This window comes from Hemitrygon akajei, chromosome 15 (assembly GCF_048418815.1).
Source record: "Hemitrygon akajei chromosome 15, sHemAka1.3, whole genome shotgun sequence".
NCBI classification, from domain to species: Eukaryota; Metazoa; Chordata; class Chondrichthyes; order Myliobatiformes; family Dasyatidae; genus Hemitrygon; species Hemitrygon akajei.
The window spans coordinates 54,338,736-54,365,797 of record NC_133138.1 but is presented as its reverse complement, the minus strand read 5'-3'; the positions used below and the strand labels follow the sequence as shown (position 1 = coordinate 54,365,797).

The following is a 27,062-nucleotide window of genomic DNA, read 5'->3' as shown; positions in this document are numbered from 1 at the left end:
GTAAGAGTTATTGTCAACAATTTCAGTGATTAAGTATAGATTAATTGTACAGTAAGTCAGCTATGGGACAATGAAAAATGTTCAGGTAATAGATAATGAGATACAAATTAGACATATTTCTTTGAAGGGGAAAAATTCATTGCTGACAAAGAAAAAAAAAGACAAAATACAATAGGAAATAATTTGTGACAGATGTGGCATTACAAGAAACCAGGTCACCACCACCTTCTTGAGGGTAATTAAAGATGGGCAATCAGACAGTGGTTCAGCCTATAAAGCCCTTGTCCCTTAGGTGAATACAAAAAAAATATGCATGTTCCATAATTCACTCCTTAGAAAACATTCCCATTTCTGACTTAAGATGAAAGGAAGTTTATTGATGAAACACTGGAAAATCAACAACACTTCAAGAAACCCCACCCATGATGTCCTGGGGATGGATGAATGGCTTTAAATCCCCACAGCTATCTTCCTTCAAGCAAGTATAACTCCAACCACTGGAATCCTTTCTTCCTCATAGCAATTGCTCCCAGCTTAACCAGTCACCTTCAGTCAAATGCTACTTAATACTCAGGGCAGGAATTTTTGCCTCATCTCTGGGATTCAGCTACTTGTTGAACATTTAGGCCAAAGCTGGCATAAGCTGAGTGATTCTGGCAAAAAAAACCCACAAATTCCTCAGTGGTCAGCAGGTTGTTTGTGAGTTCACTGTGCTTGGGAGGACTATTGATGATAATTCCATCATTTGGTTATGATTATGGATAGACTGAACTTCAATTAGCTAGATTGAACTTGACTTTTCCACTCTGTCAAATGGACTGCACTGGAACAGACCGGCAAACCTTCACTTCTGTAGTTGGCTATCGTCTGATCTCAAAGTCTTTGTTTTATCATCATTGCTCTTAGGTATTCCATAATATCACAATAAGCATTTCCAAGGATTTCAAGAACTTTGAAGTACATTTAGAAAAGAATGCATAAATTATACACCTTGAGATTTGTTTGCTTACAGGCAGCCACAAATAACCCAATAAAATTAAGACCAACACCCAATGTGCAGAGAAAGGGGAAGAAACACAAATCATGCAAACAGTACAATTGGGCAACGACATTCCGAATGAAAATGTGTCCTTAGATCCAACCCCCAGAGCAGCCCAGAGAAGGCCCAAGCCTTGGTATCAGTTCTTCATATTAGTAGGTGCAGAGCACAGCACCCAGGGGAGTCTTAATAGCCTCAGCGCCATGGAGAGAGGAGTGAACATCACAGGAGAGTGAGTGAAATCAGCTCCGATCCCAATGCCCTGTCTTTCCAGTATATCGTTTCAATTGTTCAAACAGCATATCGTACCTCACACTAGAACCCAGGCACTGCTGCAGCGAAGGGCTCCAGGCCTAGAACATGCCACCCGGTGGTTCATTCCAGGCTCAGATTTCGCCAGTCAGGAAAGGTTTTATCAGTAATATTTTTAGTTGAATTTCTTGCCTTTTGAACTACCAGTGACCTGTCACAGATGTTCAGCGGTGCCATCTTAAACCAGAAATGCAGCGAATTAACTGAGAACCCGCTTCTGTAATGGTAAGGTATCTGAGGAAGAAACCATGGTGGATTATCTCTTCAGCCCTTTGATGGAAAATGGTTGGATATTCTTGGGCCTAATTTGCAGCACTAACAGGCAAGGTTCCATCATCATTATTAATGGAAATATTATTGAGATGTAATCATTTACTATGTGTCGTATGACATGGATGATCATGGTCCTTCCATGACCATGACTTCAATCTTGGCAAATTTTTCAACAGAAGTGGTTTGCTACAACCTTCTTCTGGTCAGTGTCTTTACAAGACAGGTGACCCCAGCCATCATCAATACTCTTAAGAGATTGTCTGTCTGGCATCAGTTGTCGCCTAACCAGGGCTTCTGATATGCACCAGCTGCACGTACAACCATCCCCCACCTGCTCCCGTAGCTTCATTTGACCTTGGTCAGGGTCTAAGCAGGTGCTACACCTTGCCCTAAGGTGACCTGCATACTAGCAAAGGGAAGGGGCACCTTACACCTCCTTTGGAAGTGATGTATCGTCACCCTGTCACTCGTGAGAAGTGGTAAGGTAGTTATTTTTCCACAAGAACAGATAGAAATTTGATCTGATCTGCTGACTATGGTATTTCTCATTTCTGTCTATTACGTCGCAACACGAGTGAATCTGCAGATGCTGGAAATAAATAAAAACACAAAATGCTGGCAGAACTCAGCAGGCCAGACAGCATCTATGGGAGGAGGTAGTGAGGACGTTTCGGCCCAAAATGTCGTCACTAACTCCTCCCGTAGATGCTGTCTGGCCTGCTGAGTTCTGCCAGCATTTTGTGTTTTTATCTGTCTATTACGTACTGTTTTTACTGTTTAGCACACTTTGTTGTAGCTTTTCCAGCAAGGCATGTTATTTTTACATTTATGTGGTGATGGTCCAGGCATGGGCTTCTGCCCTTCTCGTTGAACCATGGCTGATCCCATGAATTGATTGTCAAGGTAGGCTGAGGGATATACCTGAACATATCACTCAATCTAGCACAAATTGTAATGGTGTATGTTTCTGCTGCTGATGGCCCATAGCACTTTATAGATGCACAGGTTAGGTTGGTTAGGTATGTTTTGAACTTATCTCATTAAGCACAAATTTAATACCAGACAAGATAATTGTAAGCATCCTAATAGGACTTTGGTGGTTATGATTCATCTGCTACAGGAAGATTTATGAGAATGAGGTCAAATGAGCTGGTCCCTTATTTTAGTTCACCCTGCCACACATCCAGTCTGGTAGCTTTAACTACCAAGGTTTGGTGAGTAGTGATGCTCCCAAGCCACTGTTAGTGATGAACTCTGAAGTTCTCATTCATTAACACAATGGAATGTCGATTTGTTAGCACAAAGAAGTTTTATTCCCCATGTTTAATCTCAACATGAACTACTGTGGAGATGGAGCTAATGTTGCGGATCTTTAGGCTACACCCTCCCCCCCCGTGCTCCTTATGCCACAGTGCCTGTATATGATTCTGAGACTAACAGATGCCTATATATGATTCTGCTAATACAAAAATATCAGACTATTGCTTGAATGATCTATGGGATGATTCTTCCAATTTTTATACTAGTCTCCAATTGTTTGAGAAAAATTTAGTAAAGTTGACTAGCAAAATTTTGCTTTGTCAAAGCCTAGTGTTCTGTTTGGTTTTATCTTTTTTGTAATATTTTAACATAGTAGTTATTGTACAATTCTGAGCATTTCCATCAGTTTTTCAGAAAATTCTGTCTTTATTTCAGATTTCAGCAACTGCAGCTTTTTGAGTTTCATTTACTGTTACATCCTTCCTTTACAATGGAAACAAATGGTTGTAAGCAGTAAAGTCAGAGGTACTTCTGTTTAATTGCATTGATTTGAGTTTTTTTAAGTTGTTCTGTCATACTATTTTCTTTGTAAAATCATTTTAAAATGTACTAATACTTTTCATATTATCAGTTTTTTAAATGTGTTTAGATATTTGCAAATTCCATTCATTATTTTGTTAATTATGAACCATTTGGTGAGTGGGTTAGTAACTAGAGGTCAAAAATTCAACATTATAGGTAAAAACATTTCAAGACAAGATAACATTTTGTTCTTCATTTAAGGAGATACTGTGATCCCAAGTATTTTAGTGGAAAAGGTGCTAGGATTCTAGAAATGGGAGGTGGGCTAAACTTCTACAGCTGTACTCAGACACTAGGTGGTTTTTGTTTGGAATCTGAAACATCAACCATCAGTAACTACGTGATGGATGGGTCTACACTTGATATTGGATTAGGGTTTTTATTTTCACATGTAAAAAGATAAAGTGAAAAGCTTGTCTTGCATACTGTTCGTACAAATCAGATCAATGAAATACAGTCATTGAGATAGAACAAGGTAAAACCATAACAAAACTGAACAAAATATATAAAAAAGTGAAATGCAGGTAAACAATAAATTGCAAGATCATGATAAGGAAGATTTTGAGGTCAAGAGTCCATCTTATCATACAAGATGTCCACGGAGAGTCTGATAAGAGTGGGATACAAACTGTCAAAAAGCACAAGACATAGGTAAAGAATCAGGCCATTCAGCCCACCATGTCTGCTCCGCCATTCCATCATGACCAATTCATTATCCCTCTCAACCTCTTTCTCCTACCTTCTTCCCATAACTTTTGATGCTCTGATTAATCAAGAACCTATCAACCTCTACTTTAAAAATCCAGATTCAAGATTCATTTATTATCAAAGAGTGTATAAATTATACAACATTGAAATTTGCTTGCTTGCAGGTAGCCCTAAGAAATATGAAAGAACTAAATTAAAGAAAAAGTACAATAGAAATAAAAATATGTCCAACACTTGATGTGCAAAAGAAAAAGATCATGCAAACAAAATATACAGAAAGACCTGACCTGCTCAGCCATCTGTGGCAATGAATTCCACATATTCACCACCCTCTGACTAAAGAAAAAATCCTCATCTCTATTCTAAAATGGATGTCCCTCTATTCTGAGACTGTGCCTCCTGGTCCTAGACTCCCTCACTAAAGGAAACATTCTCTCCACATCCACCCTCTCTAGGCCTTGCAATGTTCAGTCGGTTTCAATGAGATTCCCACCCCCATTCTTCTACACTCCAGTGAGTACAGTACAGGCCCAGAGCCATTAAATGCTCCTCATATGTTAACCCTTTCATTCCTGGAATTATTCTCATGAAAATCCTCTGGACTCTCTCTAATGCCAGCACATCTTTCCTAACATAATGGAACCAATACTGCACATAATACTCCCAAGTGCAGTCTGACCAATGTCTTACAAAACCTCAGCATCAGGTCCTTGCTTTTGTATTCTGGACTTCTCAAAATTAATGCTAACATTGCATTTGCATTCCTTACTCAACCTGAAAGTTAACATTTAGGGAACCCTGCACAAGGACTCCCAAGACCCTTTTCATATTAATTTTTGAATTTTCTCCCCATATAGAAAATAATCCACACCTTTATTCTTTCTACAAAAGTGCAAGACCATGCACTTCCCTACACCATATTCCATATGCCGCTTCTTTGCCCATTCTTCCAATCTGTCTAAGTCCTTCTGCAGACACTTTGCTTCTCAACATTACCTGTCTCTCCACCTGTCTTCGTACTGTTTGTAAACATGACCACAAAGCCATCAATTTTTGCATCCAAATCAGTGACATATAATGTGAAAAAAGCAGTTCCAAGACTGACCCCTGTGGCATACAACTAGTCACAGGCAGCCAACCAGAAATGGCCCCCATTATACCAACTCTTTGCCTCCTGCCAGTCAGCCGATCTTTTATCCATGAGAGTATCCTTTCTTCTGCCACCCTCCGTTCTTAAAGAGTGTAATGACATTTGCAATTTTCCTGATCTCCAGATCCATTCCAAAATTTAGTGATTCTTCAAAGACCATTACTAATGCTCCCACAATCTCTTCAGGTACTTCTTTCAGAACCCTGTGGTGTAGTCCATCAGGTAATTTATCGACCTTCAGACTTTTCAGCTTCCCAAACACCTTCTCCTTAGTAATAGCAATGACACTTACTTCTGACCCCCGACACCCTTGCATTTCTGGTATTCTGCTGGTGTCTTCCACAGTGAAGACTGATGCAAAATTCTTAATAAGTTCATCTGCCATTTCTTTGTCACCTCTCTCCCCACTCCCACCCCAATGTCATACCTCTCCAGTATCATTTTCTAGCAATCCAATATCCACTCTTGGCTCTCTTTTACTCTTTATACATTACAACTGAAAAAAAAATTGTATCTTTTTTTATATTATTGGCTAGCTTACCTTCATATTTAATCTTTTCTCTCATTATGGCTTTTTAAGTTGTCTTCTGTTAGTTTTTAAAAGCTTCCCAATCCTCAAACTTCCTACTAAGGTTTGCTATATTATAAGACCCTCACTTTTGCTTTTAAGCTGTCTTTAACTTCCCTTGTCAGCCACAGTTGCCTCACCCTCCCTTTAGAATACTTCTTCATCGTTGGTATATATCTACACTGCGCCCTCCAAATTGCCCCCCTCTCTCTCTTGCTTGTATTTTGCCTTATTTGCCAGCTGCTCACATCTCCAAAATGGCTCCCATCACCCACTTCTGCACCCCAAAGGCCTATGCATAACTAGTTGATGAGTATATTCAACGCACATCAACTAAGAAATCTGAATCCTCTCTATAAATAATTAATGTGATAACCTAGAGAATTGTTAGTATTGCATGTAACATGCATGTCTATTAGTAGTCATCAGTCATTGTGAGCTAAAACTCCCAACATCTGTCTCTCCAGATGTAATTAAATAAACTTCATTTTCACCAACTGAAGTGTTCACCAGTACTGAATAGTTGCCAGATGTGGTAATGAGAAAATGAATGGGCATGCTAATGACTTTTCTCATTTGTCAATATAATTTAATTTTACTTCTCAAACACTACCATCTTGTTTCTTTAAAAAAGTGCAAATTCAATGTTTTTTAATTGACTTGTTAATGGATTTCCCTGGCCTTATTTTGTTATGGAAAATTATAAACTTCAGAAAATTCAAACCATTACTTTAAAAAGGCACAATCATTTTTGCTTTCTTGTAGTTACATGATATAAAAAGTCAAATGGTTTGAATGATGAACCAATTTCGGTTTTAATGGTGCAGAAATCTTTTAATTTTTTCCAGATCATGTTAGCATGCCTAAGTTGATGGAGGAAAGAAAAGTATTGTAGAAAATCAAACCATTTCTTTGTGATTCCTAAAAAACATTTTTTCCACAAACTGTACAGGAAATTAGCAATGTTTTTACCTTGCTCATGGATCTCTTAAGCTAGTATAATGTTAACTTATTGCCCGTTCTCACTTACCATTGGACTTTGATGGATTATTTCTGAGCTGCTGCAGTTTTATACTAATGGCATATCCGTAAATGGGGTATGGTATTTTACACACTGACAATTAAAGTGCAGTTATATATGTTTGAAGCTGGATGTTGAATGACTTTGACTCAGAGGTAATGGTGTTACATTATATTTCTTCCTTAATGGTGTCATGCATCGTCTGTGAAGTGTTGTTAATAAAAGATCAATGACCAGGTCAGTATTCAGCTCATTGACAAGGACATTGAAGAATGTTTATCCTGGATAATGTTGGGTTTCTTGATTCTTATTATGGTTGTTCTCATTCAAGTGAGTGGTGAGCATTCCATTCACATTCCTGATGAGTTTAATCAGCTTTACCCTGGTTTCTCCTTATTTGAATATCCTTATACAAGGCGGCATCTGAGTAAATCAGCACGGTGTGTTTCCTGAACTCTCATTATTCTTTTCAGAATTTGGAGCTAAACCTACACACAATGGCTTTATTTAACTTTTATATGAGCTCATTCTTCCTACTTTTTCTCTGTTGTACATTTTACATAATGAATCTGGAGTAAACTACACTTCCACATTACTTGATAGATCAAATGTAATCTTACGCACTTTGAATCAGAACATTTTCCGTTTGATTATGCATTGTAATGATAATCGTCAATGTTATGTATGTTTTCAGTGATTTCATAAAATTATGCAGGAAATCTGAAAGTCTAATTCAATATCATGCTAACATCTGAGGGAAAAAAATCCTTACTTCGTTTAAGTTCTGTAAAGAGCTCCTGGGAATATGAATTTTAAGAGAAACTCTCCACAATATTAAGACTCTCCAGTGCGCTTTCCAATCAACAGCTAATTTGAAAGTGCTCTAAAGGAATAAAGATATACATGACCATTCTTTTCTCAGTAGTGCTGGCTGAAGGAAAGTGCTGGCCAGGACTATGGAAGAACTAATGTCAAGGCATCCTTGGTACTAACCCACAAAGCCAAATGGGTCTTGGTTTTATCAGAGATTTGAAAAAAAAAGCAATCTTTCTGTATAGTGTCCCTTCAGTGCCCGATTGATATGTGTATCTGAATAAGAGTCAATAATAAACTCCGATCATTATTGAATTGTATTATAAGACTGAAAGACAATAAGATAGAGGAGCAGAATTATGCCATTTGGCCCATCAAGTCTGCTCTATCATTTCATCTTGGCCAATGCAAAATTCCTCTCAGCCCTAATCTCCTGCCTTCTCCCCTTCATGCCCTGACCAATGAAGAACCTATCAACCTCTGCCTTAAATATACATAAAGACTTGGCCTCCACAGCTGTCTGTGACAATGAATTCCACAAACTCACATCTCTCTGGCTGAAGAAATTCCTCCTGATCTCCGTTCTAAAGGACGTCCCTCTACTCTGAGGCTGTAGCCTTAGACTCTCCCACCATAGGAAACATCCGCTCCATATCCACTCTATCAAGGTCTTTCACCACTCTATAGGTTTCAATTAGGTCACCCCTCATTCTTCTGAATTCTAGTGATTACAGGCCCAGAGCCATCAAACGTTCTTCATGAAACTCCTTTGAACCCGCTCCAGTTTTAGCATATTCTTACTAAGATAAGGGGCCCCTAAACTGCTCACAATACTCCAAGTAAAGCCTCACCAGTGCTTTATAAAGTGTTAATATTACATCCTTGCCTTCCTCACCACAGACTCAAACTGTAAATTAACCTTTAGGGAATTCTGCACAAGGATTCTCAAGTCCCTTTGTACCTAATTTTTTTTTGTATTTTCTCTCTTTTTAGAAAATAATCAACCCTTTCATTCCTTCTACCAAAGTGCATGACCATACACTTCCTGATACTATATTCCATCTGCCACTTCTTTGTCCATTCTCCTAATCTGTCTGTCCTTCTGTAGCCTCTCTACTTCCTCAAAACTACGTGCCCCTCCACCTATCTTCTTATCATCTGAAACTTTGCAACAAAGCCATCAATACCATCATCCAAATCATTGACATATAACACAGAAAGTATCTGTCCCAACACAGAACCTTGTGGAACACCACCAGTCACTGGTAGTCAATCAGAAAAGGTTCCCTTTATTCCCACTCTTTGCCTCCTGCCAATCAGCCACTGCTTTATCCATGCTAAAAAAAAATTTCTGTAATACCATGGACTCTTTGCTTGTTAAGCAGTCCAATATGTGGCATCTTGTCAAAGGCCTTCTGTAAATCCAAGTACACAACATCACCAAGTCTCCTTTGTCTATCCTGCTTGTTATTTCTTCAAAGAATTCAAACAGATTTGTCAGGCAAGATTTCCCCTTGAGGAAACCATGCTAACAATGGCCTATTTTATCATGTATCTCCAAGTACCCTGAGACCTCATCCTTAATAATCGACTCCAACATCTTCCCAACCACTGCAGTCAGACTAACTGACCTATAGTTTTCTTTCTTCCGCCACTCTCTTTTCTTGAAGAGTGGAGTGACATTTCCAAATTTCCTGTCTTCCAGAACCATTTCAAAACCTAGTGATTCTTGAAAGAGCATTACTAATGCCTCCACAATCTCTTCTGCCACCTCTTTCAGAACCCTGGTTTGTACACCATCTGGTCTAGGTGACTTATCAACCTTCAGACCTTTCAGTTTCCCAAGAACCTCCTCTCTAGTAATGATAACTTCACCCACTTCATGACCCCTGACACCTGGAACTTCCACCATACTGCTGATGTGTTCCACAGTGAATACTGATGTAATATACCTATTCAGTTTATCCACCATTCCTTTGTCCCTCATTACTACCTCTCCAGCATTGTTTTCTAGCAGTCTTGCCTCTCTTTAATATTATTGGCTAGCTTACTTTCGTATTCCATCTTTACCTTCTTAATGACTTTTTCAGTTGCCTTCGTTGGTTTCTAAGGACTTCCCACTACTTTCTGCATTATTATATGCCCTCTCTTTGGCTTTTATGTTGGCTTTGTCTTTGGGAGGGATGGTATCTTACAGAAAAATGGCTTAGGGTCGACAGAAGTCATAAGCTACTTTGACAGAGAAGGTTTCTGCTACATTAATAGCTGTACTGCTTAAAAATATCGTAGTGCCTTGGATTTTTATTATTATTTTCTTAATAGTACATTTCACTGACAATAATGTTGGCATGGCTCTGATAGGATATTAAGCCAAATTATGATTCTCTGTTACCTGTTCGACTCATTTCTAAAACTATATGCAAACTTCATTTTACTTGCTTATCCTCACTACCAAGAATCATGAAGTATATATTGCAAAGCTATATTAGTAAAGTGTGGTCTAGCTGTGTTTAGTTTTAAAAGATACATTTAGTTATGACAAGTTTTACTTGGCATCTAGATAATCACTGTAAATTTTAGTTTCACTTGTAGGTGGCATTTCAACTATACTTTATAAAGGGCCTTACTAATTAAAGAACCTGTAAAGTTCGTAAGAAGAAGGAAAATACACAGAAAAAAAACAAATTCTTACGATGTAAGGTATAAAAGCTTGTAAACAGCAAGTAAACGTTGCACAGACACCACTAAATGGCTTTAAAGGTGAGGACAAACATTTAAAATGATGACCAGGAACAAATAATAGACAGCTAGGAGTAATGAATTAAAGGAAAGTGGAACTGAAGGGCCAGATACATTTTATTGCTGAGCTCTCAGCTTTGTGGCAGGGATGTAACACAATGCTAGTAATTTGAATGTGATTTCTAAACTTAATTGATAAGAACATGGGAAACAGGGGCAGTAGTTCATTTAGCTACCTGACCCTACTTTGCCATTTGAGAAGATCATAGCTGATATATTTCAAAACATCTCCAATCTCCAATCACTCAATTCTTTTTAATATCCAGAAGCCTATATTATTTATAATTGCAGTACAATTCCAGTAATTCATCATTACTATATTATTAAATCTTCTGGCAATGAAGGCCAACATACCAACATCTGCGTCTGTTCTCTCTGTGATTCCCTTATCTGTTCATCTTTCCCTGTTGATTTCCCTCCTGACATTTATCCCTGCAAGAAGAAGAAACAGGACAACATATGTCCATTCATCTCTTCCTTCACTTCCACCAATCCTTCCAGGTGAGGCTACACTTCATCTGCATGTCTGTTGCAGTCATCTATTGTATCTTCTGCTCCTGGTGCAGCCTCCACTACATCAGTGAAACACAGTGTAGATTTGGGGACAGTTTAATCAGACACATTCACTCTGACTGAATAGGCAGGATTTTCTGGTGGCCAACCACTTTAATTCCAATCCCCATTCACATTCTGACATGTCAGTTCTTGGCCTCCTGTACTGCAATGATGAGACCATTCTCAGTTTGGAGGAGTAACACCTTATACTTCGTCTGAGTAGCCTCCAACTTGATGGAGTGAACATTGATTTCTCTAACTTCCATTAATTTTTCCCCTTCCCCCTTCTCTCTATGTCCATTCCACACTCTGGCTCCCCCTTACCTCTTCTACTCTCCGAACCTCCCCTGGTTCCTTTCCATCTTCCTTTTCTTCCATGGTCCACACACCTCTCCTATCAGATAATTTCTTCTTCAGCTTTATACCATTTCATCTATCACGTCCCAGCTTCTCACTTCATCCTCCCTCCCACACCCACCTGCCTTCCAACTCACCTCGTTTGACCTTTCACTTTCAAGCTTTCAATACTTACCCTCCCCCACCTTCTTATTCTGGCTTCTTCCCCCTTCCATTCTAGTCCTAATGAAGGGTCTTGGCCCAAAACATTGACAGCTTGTTCCTTTCCACAGATGCTGCCTGACCTCCTGAGCTCCTCTAGCATTTTGTATGAGTTACTCTGCGATTTCCAGCATTTGCAGAATCTTTGGTGTTTACCCGGTGGAAATACTTTTGTTTTCCTTGCTCATCTCTGGGTTAAATTTCTGTACCTCCCTACCCACCAGCACATTGAAAATATCTTACAACAGATCCAGAAGGCAATTCCTCACCAATGTCGCAAAGACAATTATTCAATGATGATTTTCCACAATACCCTTATTCCATAAGTAAATAAAACTAAGGGAAAAAACAATATTCTCCTTTTATCACAGTCACCAATCCTATCTTTCCTCTGCTACTGATCACTATCTACTCAGGTATTATTTCTAAATACAGGCACCAGATGCAGAATCAGACTTGCAGTATTATCTCTGTTTTATATGACATGTTATATGACATGTTTATATGTTGGCACGTGGCCTAGTGGGCAAGGCATCAGACTAGTAACCTGAAGGTCACTGGTTCGAGCCTCAGCTGAGGCAGCGTGTTTGTATCCTTGAGCAAGGCACTTAACAACACATTGCTCTGCGACGTCACCAGTGCCAAGCTGCATGGGTCCTAGTGCCCTTCTCTTGGACAACATCGGTGGCGTGGAGAGGGGAAGGCCTGCAGCTTGGGCAACTGCCAGTCTCCCATACAACCCTGCCCAGGCCTGCGCCCTGGAAACTCCAGGCGCAGATCCATGGTCTCTCGAGACTGACGGATGCCACCATGTGACATGGAATTTGTTGTTTTGCTGAAGCAGTGCAGTGCAAAGAAATAAATTACTATAAATTATAAAATAAATTGTCATAAGCAGGAATAATGAGATAGTGTTGGTGGATGGTCCAGAAATCTGATGGCGGAGAAGCCATTTTTGAATTGTTGAGCATGAGCCTCAGGCTCCTATACCTCCTCCCTGAAGGTAGTAATGAGAAGAAGTGAGGATCCTCAATGATAGATGGCACCTTCTTGAGGGAGTACCTATTGAAGATGTCCTCAAGGATGGGGAAAGTCATGCCCATGACGGAGCTGCCTAGGTCTATAACCCTTAACATCCTCTTGCAATCCAGTGCATTGGAGATTCCATACAGGGCTGTAATGCAACCAGTCAGAATGCACTCCACCATAATCTATAGAAATTTGCAATCTTTGATGACATTCCAAAATTATTTAAATCTCTAATGAAGTAGAGCTGCTTGCATGCCTTCTTCATGATTGCATCAATGTGTTGGACCCAGGACAGGTCCTCCGAGATGTTGATATCCAGGAACTTAAAGATGCTCACACTTTCCAAATTAACACATCAATGAGGACTGTATGTTTTCCCAACTTCCCCTTCCTGAATTCCACAATCAATTTCTTGGTCTTGCTGACACTGAGGGCAAGGTTAATATTTAAACCACATTATCCTTCAGTTTGAGTTTGATCAGGTCAACAAATTCCCAAAATCATTAAAGCCTTGATCCAAACAAGGACAAAAGAACTGCATTTAAGAACATAAGAATATAAGATATAGGAACAGGAGTAGGCCATCTGACCCATTGAGCCTGCTCTACCAATTAATAACATCTGGCCATGGCTTCCCCCTTCCCATTCCCAAAAAGCATATTTGTCCAAGGCTGCCTCTACTCTCATGATGTTGCCAAATGCAGAATGGAGAAGCAACACCTTGTATTCCATTTTGGTAGTCTCAAACCTGATGGTATCAACATCAATTTCTCTAACTTGTGGTAACTACTCCGCTCACTTCCACACCCCTCCTGCTCCCCCAGTTTTGTTTTCCCTCATTCTGGTAGTGTTTTAAATCCCTTCTCTTCCCTTCCCCATCTCCTCCCTATCTCTTTTCCTCCCCATCTCCTCCCCCTCCCCTTCTCTTCCTCTCCCCTTCTCTTCCCCTCCCCATCTCCTCCCCTCCCCTTCTCTTCCCCTTCCCATCTCCTCCCCTGCTGTCATGATCTGCTCATCTCTTCTCTCAGTTTCCCACTTCCTTCCCTTTAATCCATACTCTACTGGCCTCTCCTTCAGCCCTTTACATCTTCCACTATCACCTCTCTGTTTCTCACATCACCCACTTTCATCCCACTTTCTTTCCACCCACCCACCTACTGTTCCTCTCACCTGAACTCAGCTATCACCTGCCAGCTCGTACTCCATCACCACCCCCAACATCTTCTTATTCTGGCTTCTACTCTCTTCCTTTCCAGCCCGGTGAAGGGTCCCGATCTGAAATATTGAATGTTTTTTACCCTCCATAGGTGCTTCCTGACTTGTTGAGTTCCTCCAACACTTAGTGTGTGTCACTCTACTGTTAATTATGTTACATGTAGCTGCATGTACAAATACATGGTGATTAGCAAAAGTCAATGCGATTTTGTGAAAGGAAAAATATTTTTGACCAAGTTATTGATCTTTGAGGAAATAATAGGTGCTGTGTTAAAGAGGGCTTGGAACTTGAACAATGTTTATATTTCTGGAAGGTATTGAATAAGCTGCTGCATTGAATAATGACTCATGTTGTAGGAGTTAATATAACTGGCATGGATAGAAGATTGGCAGGTGAACAGGAAATGAAAAGTAGGCATAAATTGATCTGTTTCTTTTGTTTGGCAATATATAATGACTGGCATGCTGCAGGGATTGGTTTTGGGGCTAATCCTTTTACAATTACATTAATAACTTAAATGTACCCAAGGTATAGTTGGTTATAACACAAAGATAAGTAGTAAAGTACATTGTTAAAGTACATAAGGAGACCCTAAACGAATGCAAATAGATTTTATAACTGGCTAACAATTTAGCTAAAGGAATAAAATGTGGAATTGTTCAATTTGACAGAACAACAGGAAAAAACCTTATTACTTAAATGCTTAAAGATTGCACAGCTTTGACATACAGAGTGATCTGTATGTCCCAGTGCAAAATTCACAGACTCATATAGATACAAGAAGTAATTAAGAAAGCTAACAAAATCTTATTGTTTGTTGTTACAGGAACTAAATATAAAATTAGGAGATTATACTTCATTTACATAGGACGCTACTAAGACCACATTGGATTATTGTGTACACATTGGTTTCCTTGATAAGTAAAGACATTAATAGCTTCAAGCAGTTCATATAATGTTTACTAGACTAATACCTAGAATGAGTGTGGTATCTTATGAAGAATGATTGGACAGGCTAGGGTGGAATTTAGAATAGTGTCTTTGAACATTTTAATTCAGAAGGTTGTTAATAACCTTAATAAGCAAATGGTTGGAAAGTAATGCGGAGTTGAGGTTTCAATCATATTAGTCAGTCTGAAACTTGACACAGCAGGCTCAAAGTGTTGAGTGGACCATTCCTGCTCCTAATTTAACTCCTCATATTTGGAATTTGTCAGTAAAATAGGCATAAAGCAAGACCTTGGCAACAATCAGCCATGAGGTAATAAGAGACTGGAAACATTTGGGCCCTACACATGTCATGGAAGGTCCATTTCCATCTGGAAGGATACAAGTAGCATGACAACACATAATTTTTCTTCTTAAACTGCATGCCATGACCTATACTCAGTTAAACTTCCACAGGTTAATTGTGCCTTGCAATTCCGACTCATCTGGTACATTGCTATCCAATTTCTCCTCCAATGCATTTCATGTCTTCAAATAAAATGTGAATGGCTCTTTTTAAATATTTCACATTTTTAGCATGTATAATGTCTTTCTTTTCAGGTAGTCACTGCACAATCTGATGTTAACTAATTGGAATCTGATGATCTGTTCGTATCAGTATCAATGTGACACCATTAAAATTTAAATGTTCAAATTTAAAGCCATAATGAGAAGACTATTATTTCTGAAAATGACTTACTTCAACTGAATTGCTAACATTATCAGCATCTTTAGAGATGATCATTTCTATTCTATTTTTAAATTTTATTTTCTATCCAATAAAATGTAGTTAGGGATTTAGAAGACTGCACCTCATTTAGCCTAATAAAGGATTGCAGTTGACAATCATATAGGATATCCTGAGCTTGTAAGTAAGTTGAATTCTAATTGTTTGCATTGGTTAATTTTGATTCTGAATTCTTGCTGTAATGAAAAGGAAATCACCTTGTACTTTCTGATGAATTATATACATTCAGTGACTGTTCAAGTATGTTTTGTTTTTCCAGCTTCTACGTTGCCAGCTGAAGTGGCCCTGTATACTGGTGTGGCAGCAGTAGCTGTATGCCTCACATTATTGCTTGTTGTCATAATACTTGTGTATCGAAAGAAACAGCAGGACTTCGATTCTGATGTCACTGACTCCTCAATTTTAACAACGGGATTCCAACCTGTGAACATTAAAACGCCTAAGCAAGGTTAGTTATTACAATTTTCTCCCAGCAAACATTTTTTGAAAAACTTTCTAGTTGGGAAAATATAAGGAAGCAAAACACAAAATAAGTTAGAGGGCAAGTATAAATGAATCAGGGTAATATCCTAAATTCAGTATAAATACACAACCATTTCCTACCCTGACTGCACAGATCTTCCTCCTACTTGCTCAGGTGTATCGATTAGACAGTAGAGCATATCAGAAACAGAACTTGAAGAATTCTAAGATTTTCTCCAAAATGGAAGCCTTTGACATTTTCTTTTTATTTTCACGATGTCTACACCAATGACAACTTCTGCATTTTTGCCCATCTCAATCCCATTAAGAGGGATAATAAGTCTGCCCCTTGAACTCTGATACTCTCCATGTTGCTGCCACTTTTCTCAGTTAATAAATTAGAAAGTTTACAATCATAGGGATACAACTAGAGAGAGATTTGGAATGATATAAGCCCAATCCATTTAAAGTGGTTAAAATATCTGAAAGAGGCCTTTCCGGCCATTCAAACAAGCTGCCTAGTAATCCCTGATTTAAACCTAACCTAATCACGGGATAAATTCCAGTGACCAATTAACCTACTAACTAGTATCTCTTTGGGCTCTGGGAGGAAACCAGAACACCAGGAGAAAACCCACGCACTCTGTGAGGAGGATGTATAAACTCCTTACAGAGGACACTGAGATTGAACTCTGAACTCCCAGTGCTCAGAGCTGCAATAATGTTGCACTGACTGCTATGATGCTGTGGCTCCCAAATATGGGACCCTAGGCTTCATAAGTAATAGCAAAGAGCACAAGAGGATAAAAAAGACATTATGAACTTTGATACAGAAGTTTTGCCTCCAATTCTGGTCACCACATTGTAGGATGGATGCAATAGTTTTAGAAAATCTGCAGAGAGATTACCAAAATGATCTCACAGATGAGTCATTAATTAAATGTTAGGTAAGAGAAGATGAGGTTATTCTCTGTGGAATAAATTAAATTGTAGGAGTTCTAATAAATGTATTAAAAGATAGATAGAGTAGATGGAACTAAACTATTTCTTTTAGATGAGGGGTTAATGATCAGGGGATGCAGAAAGAAGACTACTGGCAAATAACCTAAAGTGACATTTATTATTTTACATGGCTAGTGGTGAGAATCTGTAGTGACTCCCAGGATGCAGGAATAACAGTGTTTACAGATTCAATTGTAGCATTCAAAAGGAAGCTGGCTAAGTATCCAAAAGGAGAAAAAACATGAGAGCAATGCAGAAAATCCAGAACAGGATTGGCATACTGTTTTTGTCCCTGCTTTGTAATTTTGTGATTACGTATAGTCTCAAAGCTACCCCATAAAACCTTTGCAAGAACAAAGTATTGTGTTTTTTAAAATTTGCATTTCAAACTTCAATTTGTCCAAAATGCTTACTCTGATGAACCAAGCAACAACTTTAGATTATGTGGTCTTGCTTGGGTGCCCAGCCTTATGTTCAGTGATTACCAAATGTATTGGTACATACATTGATATGTACCAATATTGAAACATTCAAACATTGTACGTTTGAAGTTTGCATTTCAAACTTCAATTTGTCCAAAATGCTTACTCTGATGAACCAAGCAACAACTTTAGATTATCTGTTCTTGCTCGGGTGCCCAGCCGTATGTTCAGTGATACCAAATGTGTTGGTGGGTTAAATGGATCATTATGGCTGATTTAGCAATCTTGTACATTTTCTTTATATATTGGCATATATTAGTTAAGAACTTTTTCTAAAGATTGAATGACAAAATTTTAAATAAATCAGTAAAGACCTAAGATCCAGTCGATAATCAATCACATCATTTGCCTTGATTGGTCCACCATGGAAATTTATCTGTTGCCGGAGATGTTGGTTGGTTTTGGAAATCAATTTTCTCAACTGTATGTGAAATAGAAGCAATGATTGCCATTTCTGTTTCAAAATCCAAGTATAACGTGAAGTATCATAACGTTATTACCATGCCTAGATTTCCACAGAGAATTCGGGAATCTATTCATATGTACACATTGTTCATACAATTAGGGTGTCACTGTAGCTTAGCGCTTAGCTTAACACCTTCTAGAGTCAGCGACTCAGCTTCAGTAACTGCTGCTATCTGTAAGGAGTTTGTTCTTTCTCCCTGAAACAGCATGGATTCCTCTGGGTACTCTATTCTCCTCTCACATTTCAAAGATGTTTGAGTTGGTAGATTAATCGGACATGTGGATGTATTTGGGACGTTGGGCCAGAAGGGTCTGTTACTGTGCTGTATCTCAAAATAACTAAATAAATAAATAAACCCTAGAGACCACCATGCTATGTGATTTAATTGGTTCACTGCTCATTTGAATGCTTATACCCAAATTTCTAATAATTAAAATGTTTGAATCAAGATGTATGCAAGGATAATTGAGAACATACAATATTATACTGATGTGAAAACAATGAATAGTAATCCTTGAAATGCAGAATATTTTTCACTGTGGCTTGTCTGTTTTCATTCTGATAGATAACTCCCATTTGCTTACAATCCAGCCTGACCTCACAAGCACATCAACATTCCAAGGGTCCATCCGTTCACGACAGGATATTTCAGACAAGATTCCAATGACTAACTCCCCACTTCTGGATCCACTTGCAAGTGAAAGACACACGTTACGTAATGGTACAGCAATTTCCAACACTTCCAACTTTATGGAGAGGCTTTCGATGCAAACAAGCACCAGATCATTATTGAGGGATGCTTCAAATACCGCATTTGGAACATTTAATTTTTTAGGTGGTCGCCTAACGATTCCTAGCAGAGGTAAGTGAAATTTCAGTCAACAGGTAATAACCATTAAAGTGTCATTGTGTAACATCAATCCACATTAACTTTTATTGTGTCAGAAATATGGCTAGTTCTAAAACTCTTCCATACTACATTACAGAAAAATTGTAATACTGCTTCTTACAGAAAAGTAGGCAATATACATATATTAATTGAAAAAGTATTCTGTAGCTTACTAAGAGTAGACTTTCTCCTTTTCTTTGAAGAACGCATGATTGAAACTTACAATCTGATCATGTGTCAATAAGGAATTAGTAATGGACTGGAGCTTGTTATTATGTATTTTATTTATGTTACTTTTTCTGGAATCCTACATTATCATTGCAAGGTGGTTGTGGTACAGTAATACTACACTTTGTACAGATGCCGTTCTATGGAATTGCTTGCTCTTTCTCCAATCTTCCCTGGATTAGAGAAATTAACTACAAAACTTTCTTGAAGAAAATCCAGATAACCTGCTTAAAGCAACTTTGTGCTATTTCCTGACTCATTTTGCAAAAGTTTCAAGTGCTGATAGGATAGCTGAATAGCTAAAACATTGAAGATGGTGTTCTTCTGATTGGATTGAGATGATTAGACATTTCTTGAGCCACCATTTGGCATGTCTCTCTAACAGAACCTGAGGCGGAAAGTATTCCAACTGTGGCATGCATGGAATTATATTTAGTTTGTAAACTTACTTTGATTAGGCCTACATGTTTAATAGACAACTGTCTCCTCTAGGACTATTATACATACCTCAATCTACCCTCACCAGTTCCTTATTTTCAACTTTTTCTTAACATAGAAACAATAGATTCCATCTGAGATGTCAATATTCCCATTTATATGGTGAAAATTTTACAGAGATGAATAAAACCATCCACTGATGATCTCCAAAATACCAAATGGTAGAATAAAACTCTTCGCAGATTAATGCTAAGTTTTAAATTACAGCAAATTATTTATATTCAGTGTTTGCCTTGTGTTTACATTATTATTTCTCCATCTGCCACTTAAGTCTGGCAGTTTAATAAAGTAATGGGTTTGGAGCAGATGTTAGCACCAGATATATGAACCATGTTAACTCAAAACCATTAAAATATTATAAACCTCAAACATTAATGGCCATAATATTCTGATAACACATAATGGACAGACAGCTCCCTCAATTTATTATTCCAAAACAGTTTTATTTATTTTCTAAATTAACACAACATAGAGTCTACATTAAAATACTGTTATCATTATTCAATGGATCCCTGTGACTCATATTGGTCATGGAAGAACATACTACTTGCTCAGAGTCACCCAAGTGTGAGTATAGCCTTACTTTCAGTGTAGGTAATCGGACTAAGTCAAACAATCCCCTGGCTGCCCACTGCCTGGTACAGTGAATGACTACCTAGGCTAAGCCCAGGAGCAGCCCGACAAGGGGGTTCCTTCTCCAGCCCAATCTGCTCCTTGTCAGGTTCTGGTAGAAGGTCTGTCAGTCCAAACAAATGAGGATGAGCAGACTTCTAGCTAAACTCTTATAAATCTCGATTGATTCGTATATACATTTCTGTGGCCTTTAAGCAGATTGGCCATATACTTAAAACCAATTATGTCACAAAAGAACAATGAAAATTAAGCAAAGTTTTTGTTTCAGCATTTACAGTAAGATCATTTAATTTGTGGTAATTCATTGTTTACATGAGTCTCGTTTGTGCTATCTGTAAAGTGATTTTAAAATCACAGTCATAGAGCACTATAGCACAGAAATAAACTCTTCGGCCGATCTAGTCTGTGCTGAACTGTTATTCTGCTTGATCCCATCGACTCACACCTGAATTTCAGCCCTCCATTCCCCTCCCATCCATGTTCTTATCCAAATTTCTCTTAAATGTTTCAATCAAACCTGCATCCGACACTTCCACTGGCAGCTCATTCCACACTCACAACTCCTCTTAGTGAAGAAGATGCCCCTCAGGTCCCTCTTAAATATTTCACCTTTCACCCTTAACCTATGATCTTTAGATTAGTCTCACATAACCTCAGTGGAATGCCTGCTTGCATTTACCCTATCTATACACCTTGAGAAAAAGGGAGAAAGTTTAAATATTTAGTGTAAATTAGAATGACTGTTTGCACCTGTTCTGGAAAATAATGGTGCTTCCAGCTAAAACATGCAATGAAAGGGAAAAGAAAACTACACATTTGCCAATTCCCACAGTGTTGCATGACCCTGTGCTCTCTGTCATGGAGGCCAACGTTAGAACATCCTCCAAGGGGATGAACCCTGGCAAGGCATCAGGTCCCGATAGTATACCTGGCAGGGTACTGAAAACCTGTGCCAACCAATCAAGGATATGTTCAGCCTCTCACTGCTGCAGCCTGGCAATAATACTGGTGCCCAAGAAGAGCAGGGTAACATTCACATCTACTGTGATGAAGTGCTTTATGAAATTGGTCATGTCTAGAATTAACCCCTGCCTGCCTGCTGCAATTTGCTGACTGCGACAACCAGTCTAGAATGGATGCAATCTGATTGACTCTCCACTGGGCTTTAGACCATCAGCGGTAACTGTGTCACACTGCTGTTTAAAGATTACAGCTTGGCATTCAACATCATCATCTCCACAGTACTAATCAGCAAGCTTCAAATCCTGGGCCCCTGTATCTCCCTCTGCAACGGGATTCCTGTCTTGCTCCTTGGGGACCACCACAGTCAGAGTGGATTGGAGGTTAACACCTCCTACTCGCTGACAATCAATACCAGTGCACCTTAGCCAAATGCTCCACGTTCCTTACACTCATGACTGTGATCTCAGATGGTGTTGAGGACGTGTAAAGAAGTGAAATAGATCAGCTGATCAAGTGGTCTTGTAATAACAACCTTGCACTCAATGACAGCAAGAACAATGAATTGATTATAAACTTCAGGAAGGGGGTGTCAGGAGACCATGCATTAATCCTCGTTGAGGGGTAAGGGGTGGAAAGGGTGACCAGTTTCAAGTTCCTGAGCATCCACATCTCAAAAGATCTATCCTGGGCCTAACATATTGATGCAATGATGACGAAGACACATCAGCGGTTATACTTAATTAGGAGTTTGAGCAGATTCAGTATGTCACCAAAAATTTCTACAGGTATACCATGGAGAGCATTCTGAATGGTTACATCACTCTATGGGATGAAAACAGTAATACACAGGATCATAAGAGGCTTCAGAGAGCCGTAGGCTCTGCCAGCTCCATCAGGGGCATAAACCTTCCTCCCTACCCCCACTACCAACATTGTGAACATCCTCAAAGGCAATGCCTCAAGAATACAGCATCCGTCATGAAGGATCCTCACCATTCTTCATATTACAATCATCAGAGAGAAGGTACAGGAGCCTGAAGACCCACAATAAAATATTTTAGGAGCAGCTTATCCCCCCTCTGCCATCAGATATCGGAACTGTTCCTAAACATTCTCTTTTGAACTATTTTTCTAACTGTCTGTCCATCTACCTATTTATATTATTGTAACTTCCAGTATTTGTCATGTCTGAACTCTACTGATGCCACAAAACAAGAAATTTCATGACATATGTCAGTGACAATACAGCTAATTGTGATTCTGATTCTGGTTCTGAAGTCACGCTCTCAGTTAAGCTTATTGCAAAAATTAAATCAGGGAAATCTAATTTTGTTCTACAAAAATATTTTTAGTTCACAATGTCAATAGTTTAAGCATTTTCTGAGGCATTTAATTAGTGTTATATTGACATGAAATATTCTTGTACAAACATTCTTTCATTTTAAATGATAGACTGCAACTTTCCTTATTAATAATAATAATAACTACACTTGCATTTTCAACCTCTGTTGAGGACTCTTGTTGTAACTTTACTGCTTGAATAATTAAACAGGTAAATGTGGATCAGAAATATAACACTTTAGAAAGATGTTATTTTCCAAGAAGCAGAAATAAACTAATTCAGTAACATAGAAAGGATTCTTGTAAGAAATCATGAAAGATAGCTTTGGGTATATGGAGATAGCTTGGCATTCAAAAATGTATTATGTTGAGTGATTTTTTTCAAACAGGGTTCCTCATTTTCTTTTGAAGGTTGAAACTTGAGCGGAAAATCAATCCAGCATCAAATATATGAGCATAAGCTCCCTTTGAAAGATGCAGAAGTGACATAAATTATAACTAGTGGAAACAATTGGAAGGAAGTGGAATGAACATTATGCATTAGGTACTTGATGAGTGCATCAGAAGGAACCTGTTAATTAAATCAGGACATGCAGTGTTAAAGGGATTGTAACAGCACAGCTGGGAACGTGGTTAGAAGTCAGAAAGTGGAGCAAAATGACTAATGGGAGCTTATTTTAGGATGAAGACTATTAACAGTAACTGCGTTTGGAATATTGTTGCCACGCTTCAGGTGTTTTACGTGAGGAAGATTGTACTGGTTGTGGATGAAACACAGATGAAACTAATTAAGATGACATTAGAAGTGATGACTTCATTTTAATCTGGAAAATCTGGGTGAAATTACTTTATATCAAACATGCAAAGCAGCCCCATTACAGAACAAGAGCCCATTTTCCCCCATGCCAAATTCTGTTGCAATCAATATGCAAGATTTTGCGGGGGAAAGACAGAATTTCCCGTAAAAGAAAGGAAGACTAGATCTTACTGGCCACTCTATTCCACCCTTTTCCTGATTGTGTTTTTCTGTTGGAATCCTCATGGTTGTTGCAGGAGTAATGGTTCAATTCATTTGAAAAGAGAGGAACAGATGCAAGAGAACAAGGTAAGTATTTAATAAATAACATTATTGAATTGACTGGTCAAATGATGGATTTAATCTTCTGTGTATTGCAAATTTCAGTCTTGCTTGTTTCTGCAATATTTTACAGATTTTAATATTTTCTGGATATTTAAGAGCTTCCTAATATTTCTGAAATGGCAGGTTGATAATTAGAAGGAAATCTGAAAAATATAAGTTTGGCTGCGTTATATATCACAGGTGAGGCTGGGTGTTTGACCCCAATAGTAAGCTTTGAGTAAGCTTTTTCCCAGGGCTGAAATGGTTGCCACAAGAGGACACAGGTTTGAGGTGCTGGGGAGTAGGGACAGAGGAGATGTCAGGGTTAAGTTTTTTACTCAGAGAGTGGTGAGTGCATGGAATGGGCTGCCGGTAACGGTGGTGGAGGTGGATACGATAGAGTTTTTTAAGAGACTTTTGGAGAGGTACATGAAGCTTAGGAAAATAGAAAGCTATATGTAAGCCTAGTAATTTCTAAGGTAGGGATATGTTTGACACAACTTTGTGGGCCAAAGGGCCTGTATTGTGCTGTAGGTTTTCTATTTTTCTATGTTTTTAATGAGTAAAGAGCTTTGGGCACAATGGAAAGGAGTTTCTAATTTAGTATGAGCCTATTTTACACCACTTATGTAAAATGGTTTAACTGTCCTAAAATCTTTTCTAGAAAGGTTAAGTTTAAATTGGGTACCATTGTCCAAAACTCTGTGATTTTTCTATGATAATTTAGGAAGGATCAACTATTTCATCTTTTGGTGAGAAAATAACAATAACCAATCACCATTTAAGTGATGGTGGATGTTTTAAATGAAGTAATATTATTCAATGGCGCACACTATAGAAATATCAAGAATCCAGCTCCATCTCATCAAGTCCTATGACCTTTTTATATTCTTTGTTACCACTCCCCTTGCCCAAAATCAATACTAAATAAGCAAAAGTCTCTTCAAATAATAGAGAATAAAATGAGAGTAGAGTAATCAAATGGGTGTTTTAGGGTTGGCATGGACTTGATGGGCTGAAGGGCCTGGTTCTGTGCTGTGTGATTCTATTACGGAATCCATCTGATGAATTATAGCGATGGTGCACTCTGCACAATCTTACATTTCATTCACAGAGTCTGTTGGAATGGTTTCACCATGTGATGAGAGGATCAGAGCAACACCTTTACATAAAGTGTCACTGGAATACCAGGCGATTGCTAAGGAGGGTTGTTGCATTCTTAAAAGAAAACATAGATGCATGCTGGAGCAAGACAGGGGCAGCATGAAAAAAGCAACATACCGAATCTGAGTGGGGTACACTGGCAAAGAATGTCTCTAGATGAAAGGCCTCCTTCTGTACCGTGAACATATTCTGTAGCATTTGGTCTATGGGTTGCCTGACCACAAGCAGGTCATCAATAATACTTCTGCTTTAAGCTGTGGAACCATTCAATGAATGTGAAGCTCTCCCTTGTATTTCAGCTCTTTCTCATGTGGTATTTGATGAATTGAGGGGGCAAGATAAGTAGGTTTATTTGGCCTAAATAATGCAGAGAGCACGGCAGGTCAGATGATTTAATGGATAGCTCCTGTTTGCTGGAATTTTACTGTTGCATAAAGGAATCGGGCCATGGTTATCTGACTACAATATGATGTTAGTCCCTTCTGAAAAGGTCTGGTTGTCAGGAAAACCAGCAGTTGTTGCTAGCCTAAAATAAAATGTAAAATGCCGGTAATACTCAACTGGTCAAGCAGTAGAGTTAAAGTTTCAGGTCAGTGACCTTTCATCAAAACCAGAAATTAATTAGTTGCAGGGAGAGTGTGAAAAGAACAAACGAGAGGCAGATGATAGTTTGCCACATCTTCCTCCTTCACTCTCAGCTTTGTGGATGAAGTATACCCTCTGCGATTCTCAGTTTTTCTATTCCATCTCCAACGATACCCATCCATTTCAATGGCATGCCTCCAGACAACGCAGAAAATGAAACAACTGCTCTGTACCCTCCAATATCAATATCATGCCCGTTAAAGCCGAGAATTGTACCTCCTTTCATTTTAGAACACTATATTTGGTTCTCATGACTTAGTTTTCCCTGCATGGAGAAACAAAATTCAGATTGAGTAATGGCTTTAAGAACACCTGCACTTAATTGGAAAATGCCTTCCTGTCACTATAGCTCATCGTCCATTCTGCACTCTGACTTTTCAGGTTTGGTTTCCCACTCTGCACCTAAGAAGCTCAAAATAAACCCAAGGAGCAGCAACTCTTCGCCTGTCTAGGCTCATTAGGGCTTTTCAAGCTTGCTTTTGAATTCACAATTTAAGCATTTTTCAGGCAACCAACAACTTCAACTTTGTACTTCATTCTTTTCTTCTTTTTCGTGAATTCAGAATTCATCCATCTCCCGTTTATATTTATACTTCATAGTTTTATTTGCTTCTGAATGTGTTAGGATGAATTCAGTCTTGTTTTCAAGCCATAGCTCAATTACTGAGGTTTGGGACCTTACCTCTGCTGTTCTTCTATGAGTAAACAGTGCTAGTAATGATTCAGATTCATGTAATTAAAATTATCACTGCAGACAAATGTTGGACAGTTAACTGCTGTTGACATGTTTTGGATGAGTTATGTGCTTGAAAGGTGATGTTGAGGTACACAAGATGCAAGAAGATCATCAACAATAGGATTAATTCTGAACCTAATGCCTCTACTTTCTTAGTAGCAGTTTGCACAGTTTTGTCAAAGTTTAAGGTGACATGCCAACTGTGATGGAGATGATACTGGTTGTATTGTGGCCTTGAATGGAAATGCCTACAAAATGTAGTGGTTACAGTCCACAGGTAAATCTCTCCACACCACTAAGCACATTTACAAAGATCACAGTCACAGGAAAGCAGCATCCATCATCAAGGACCCCACGATCATGCTCTCTTCTCACTGCTGCCATCAGGAAGGAGGTACCAGAGCCTCAAGTCTTACACCACAAGGTTCTGGAACAGCTATTACCCATCAATCCTCAGGCTCTTGAACCAGAGGGGATATCTTCACTCATCCCAACACTGAACTGATTCCACATCCTATAAACTCACTTTTAAGGACTCTACAACTCATGTTCTCCATTTTATTATTCTTATTACTTTTTTTCTCTTATCTGTTTTGCAATTTGTTTCTTTTGATTGTTCATCTGTATTTGTGGGTGCTTTTATTTATTCTATTGTGGTTCTTTGTATTTACCGTGAATGCCCACAAGGAAATAAATCTCGAGATAGTAGGTAGTGACATATGTACTTTGACAATAAATTTACTTTTAAAACTTTGATGTCTTGTGTATTCAGAAAGAACTCAGAACTGACAGTGCTTGGATTTCAATTGCTGTAA

General features: G+C 38.6%; 1 protein-coding gene across 5 annotated transcripts in view; it reads left to right on the top strand.

Annotated features, from left to right (window-relative positions):
* unc5a (unc-5 netrin receptor A) overlaps positions 1-27,062 on the top strand; it is a 607,644-nt gene that overhangs the window by 510,695 nt on the left and 69,887 nt on the right. For all 5 annotated transcript variants that reach the window (XM_073067589.1, XM_073067590.1, XM_073067588.1 and 2 more), the window contains 2 exons: positions 15,878-16,066; positions 18,596-18,892. In XM_073067589.1, the coding sequence (XP_072923690.1) occupies positions 15,878-16,066; positions 18,596-18,892 (486 nt within the window). The remainder of the gene's footprint in view (positions 1-15,877; positions 16,067-18,595; positions 18,893-27,062) is intronic.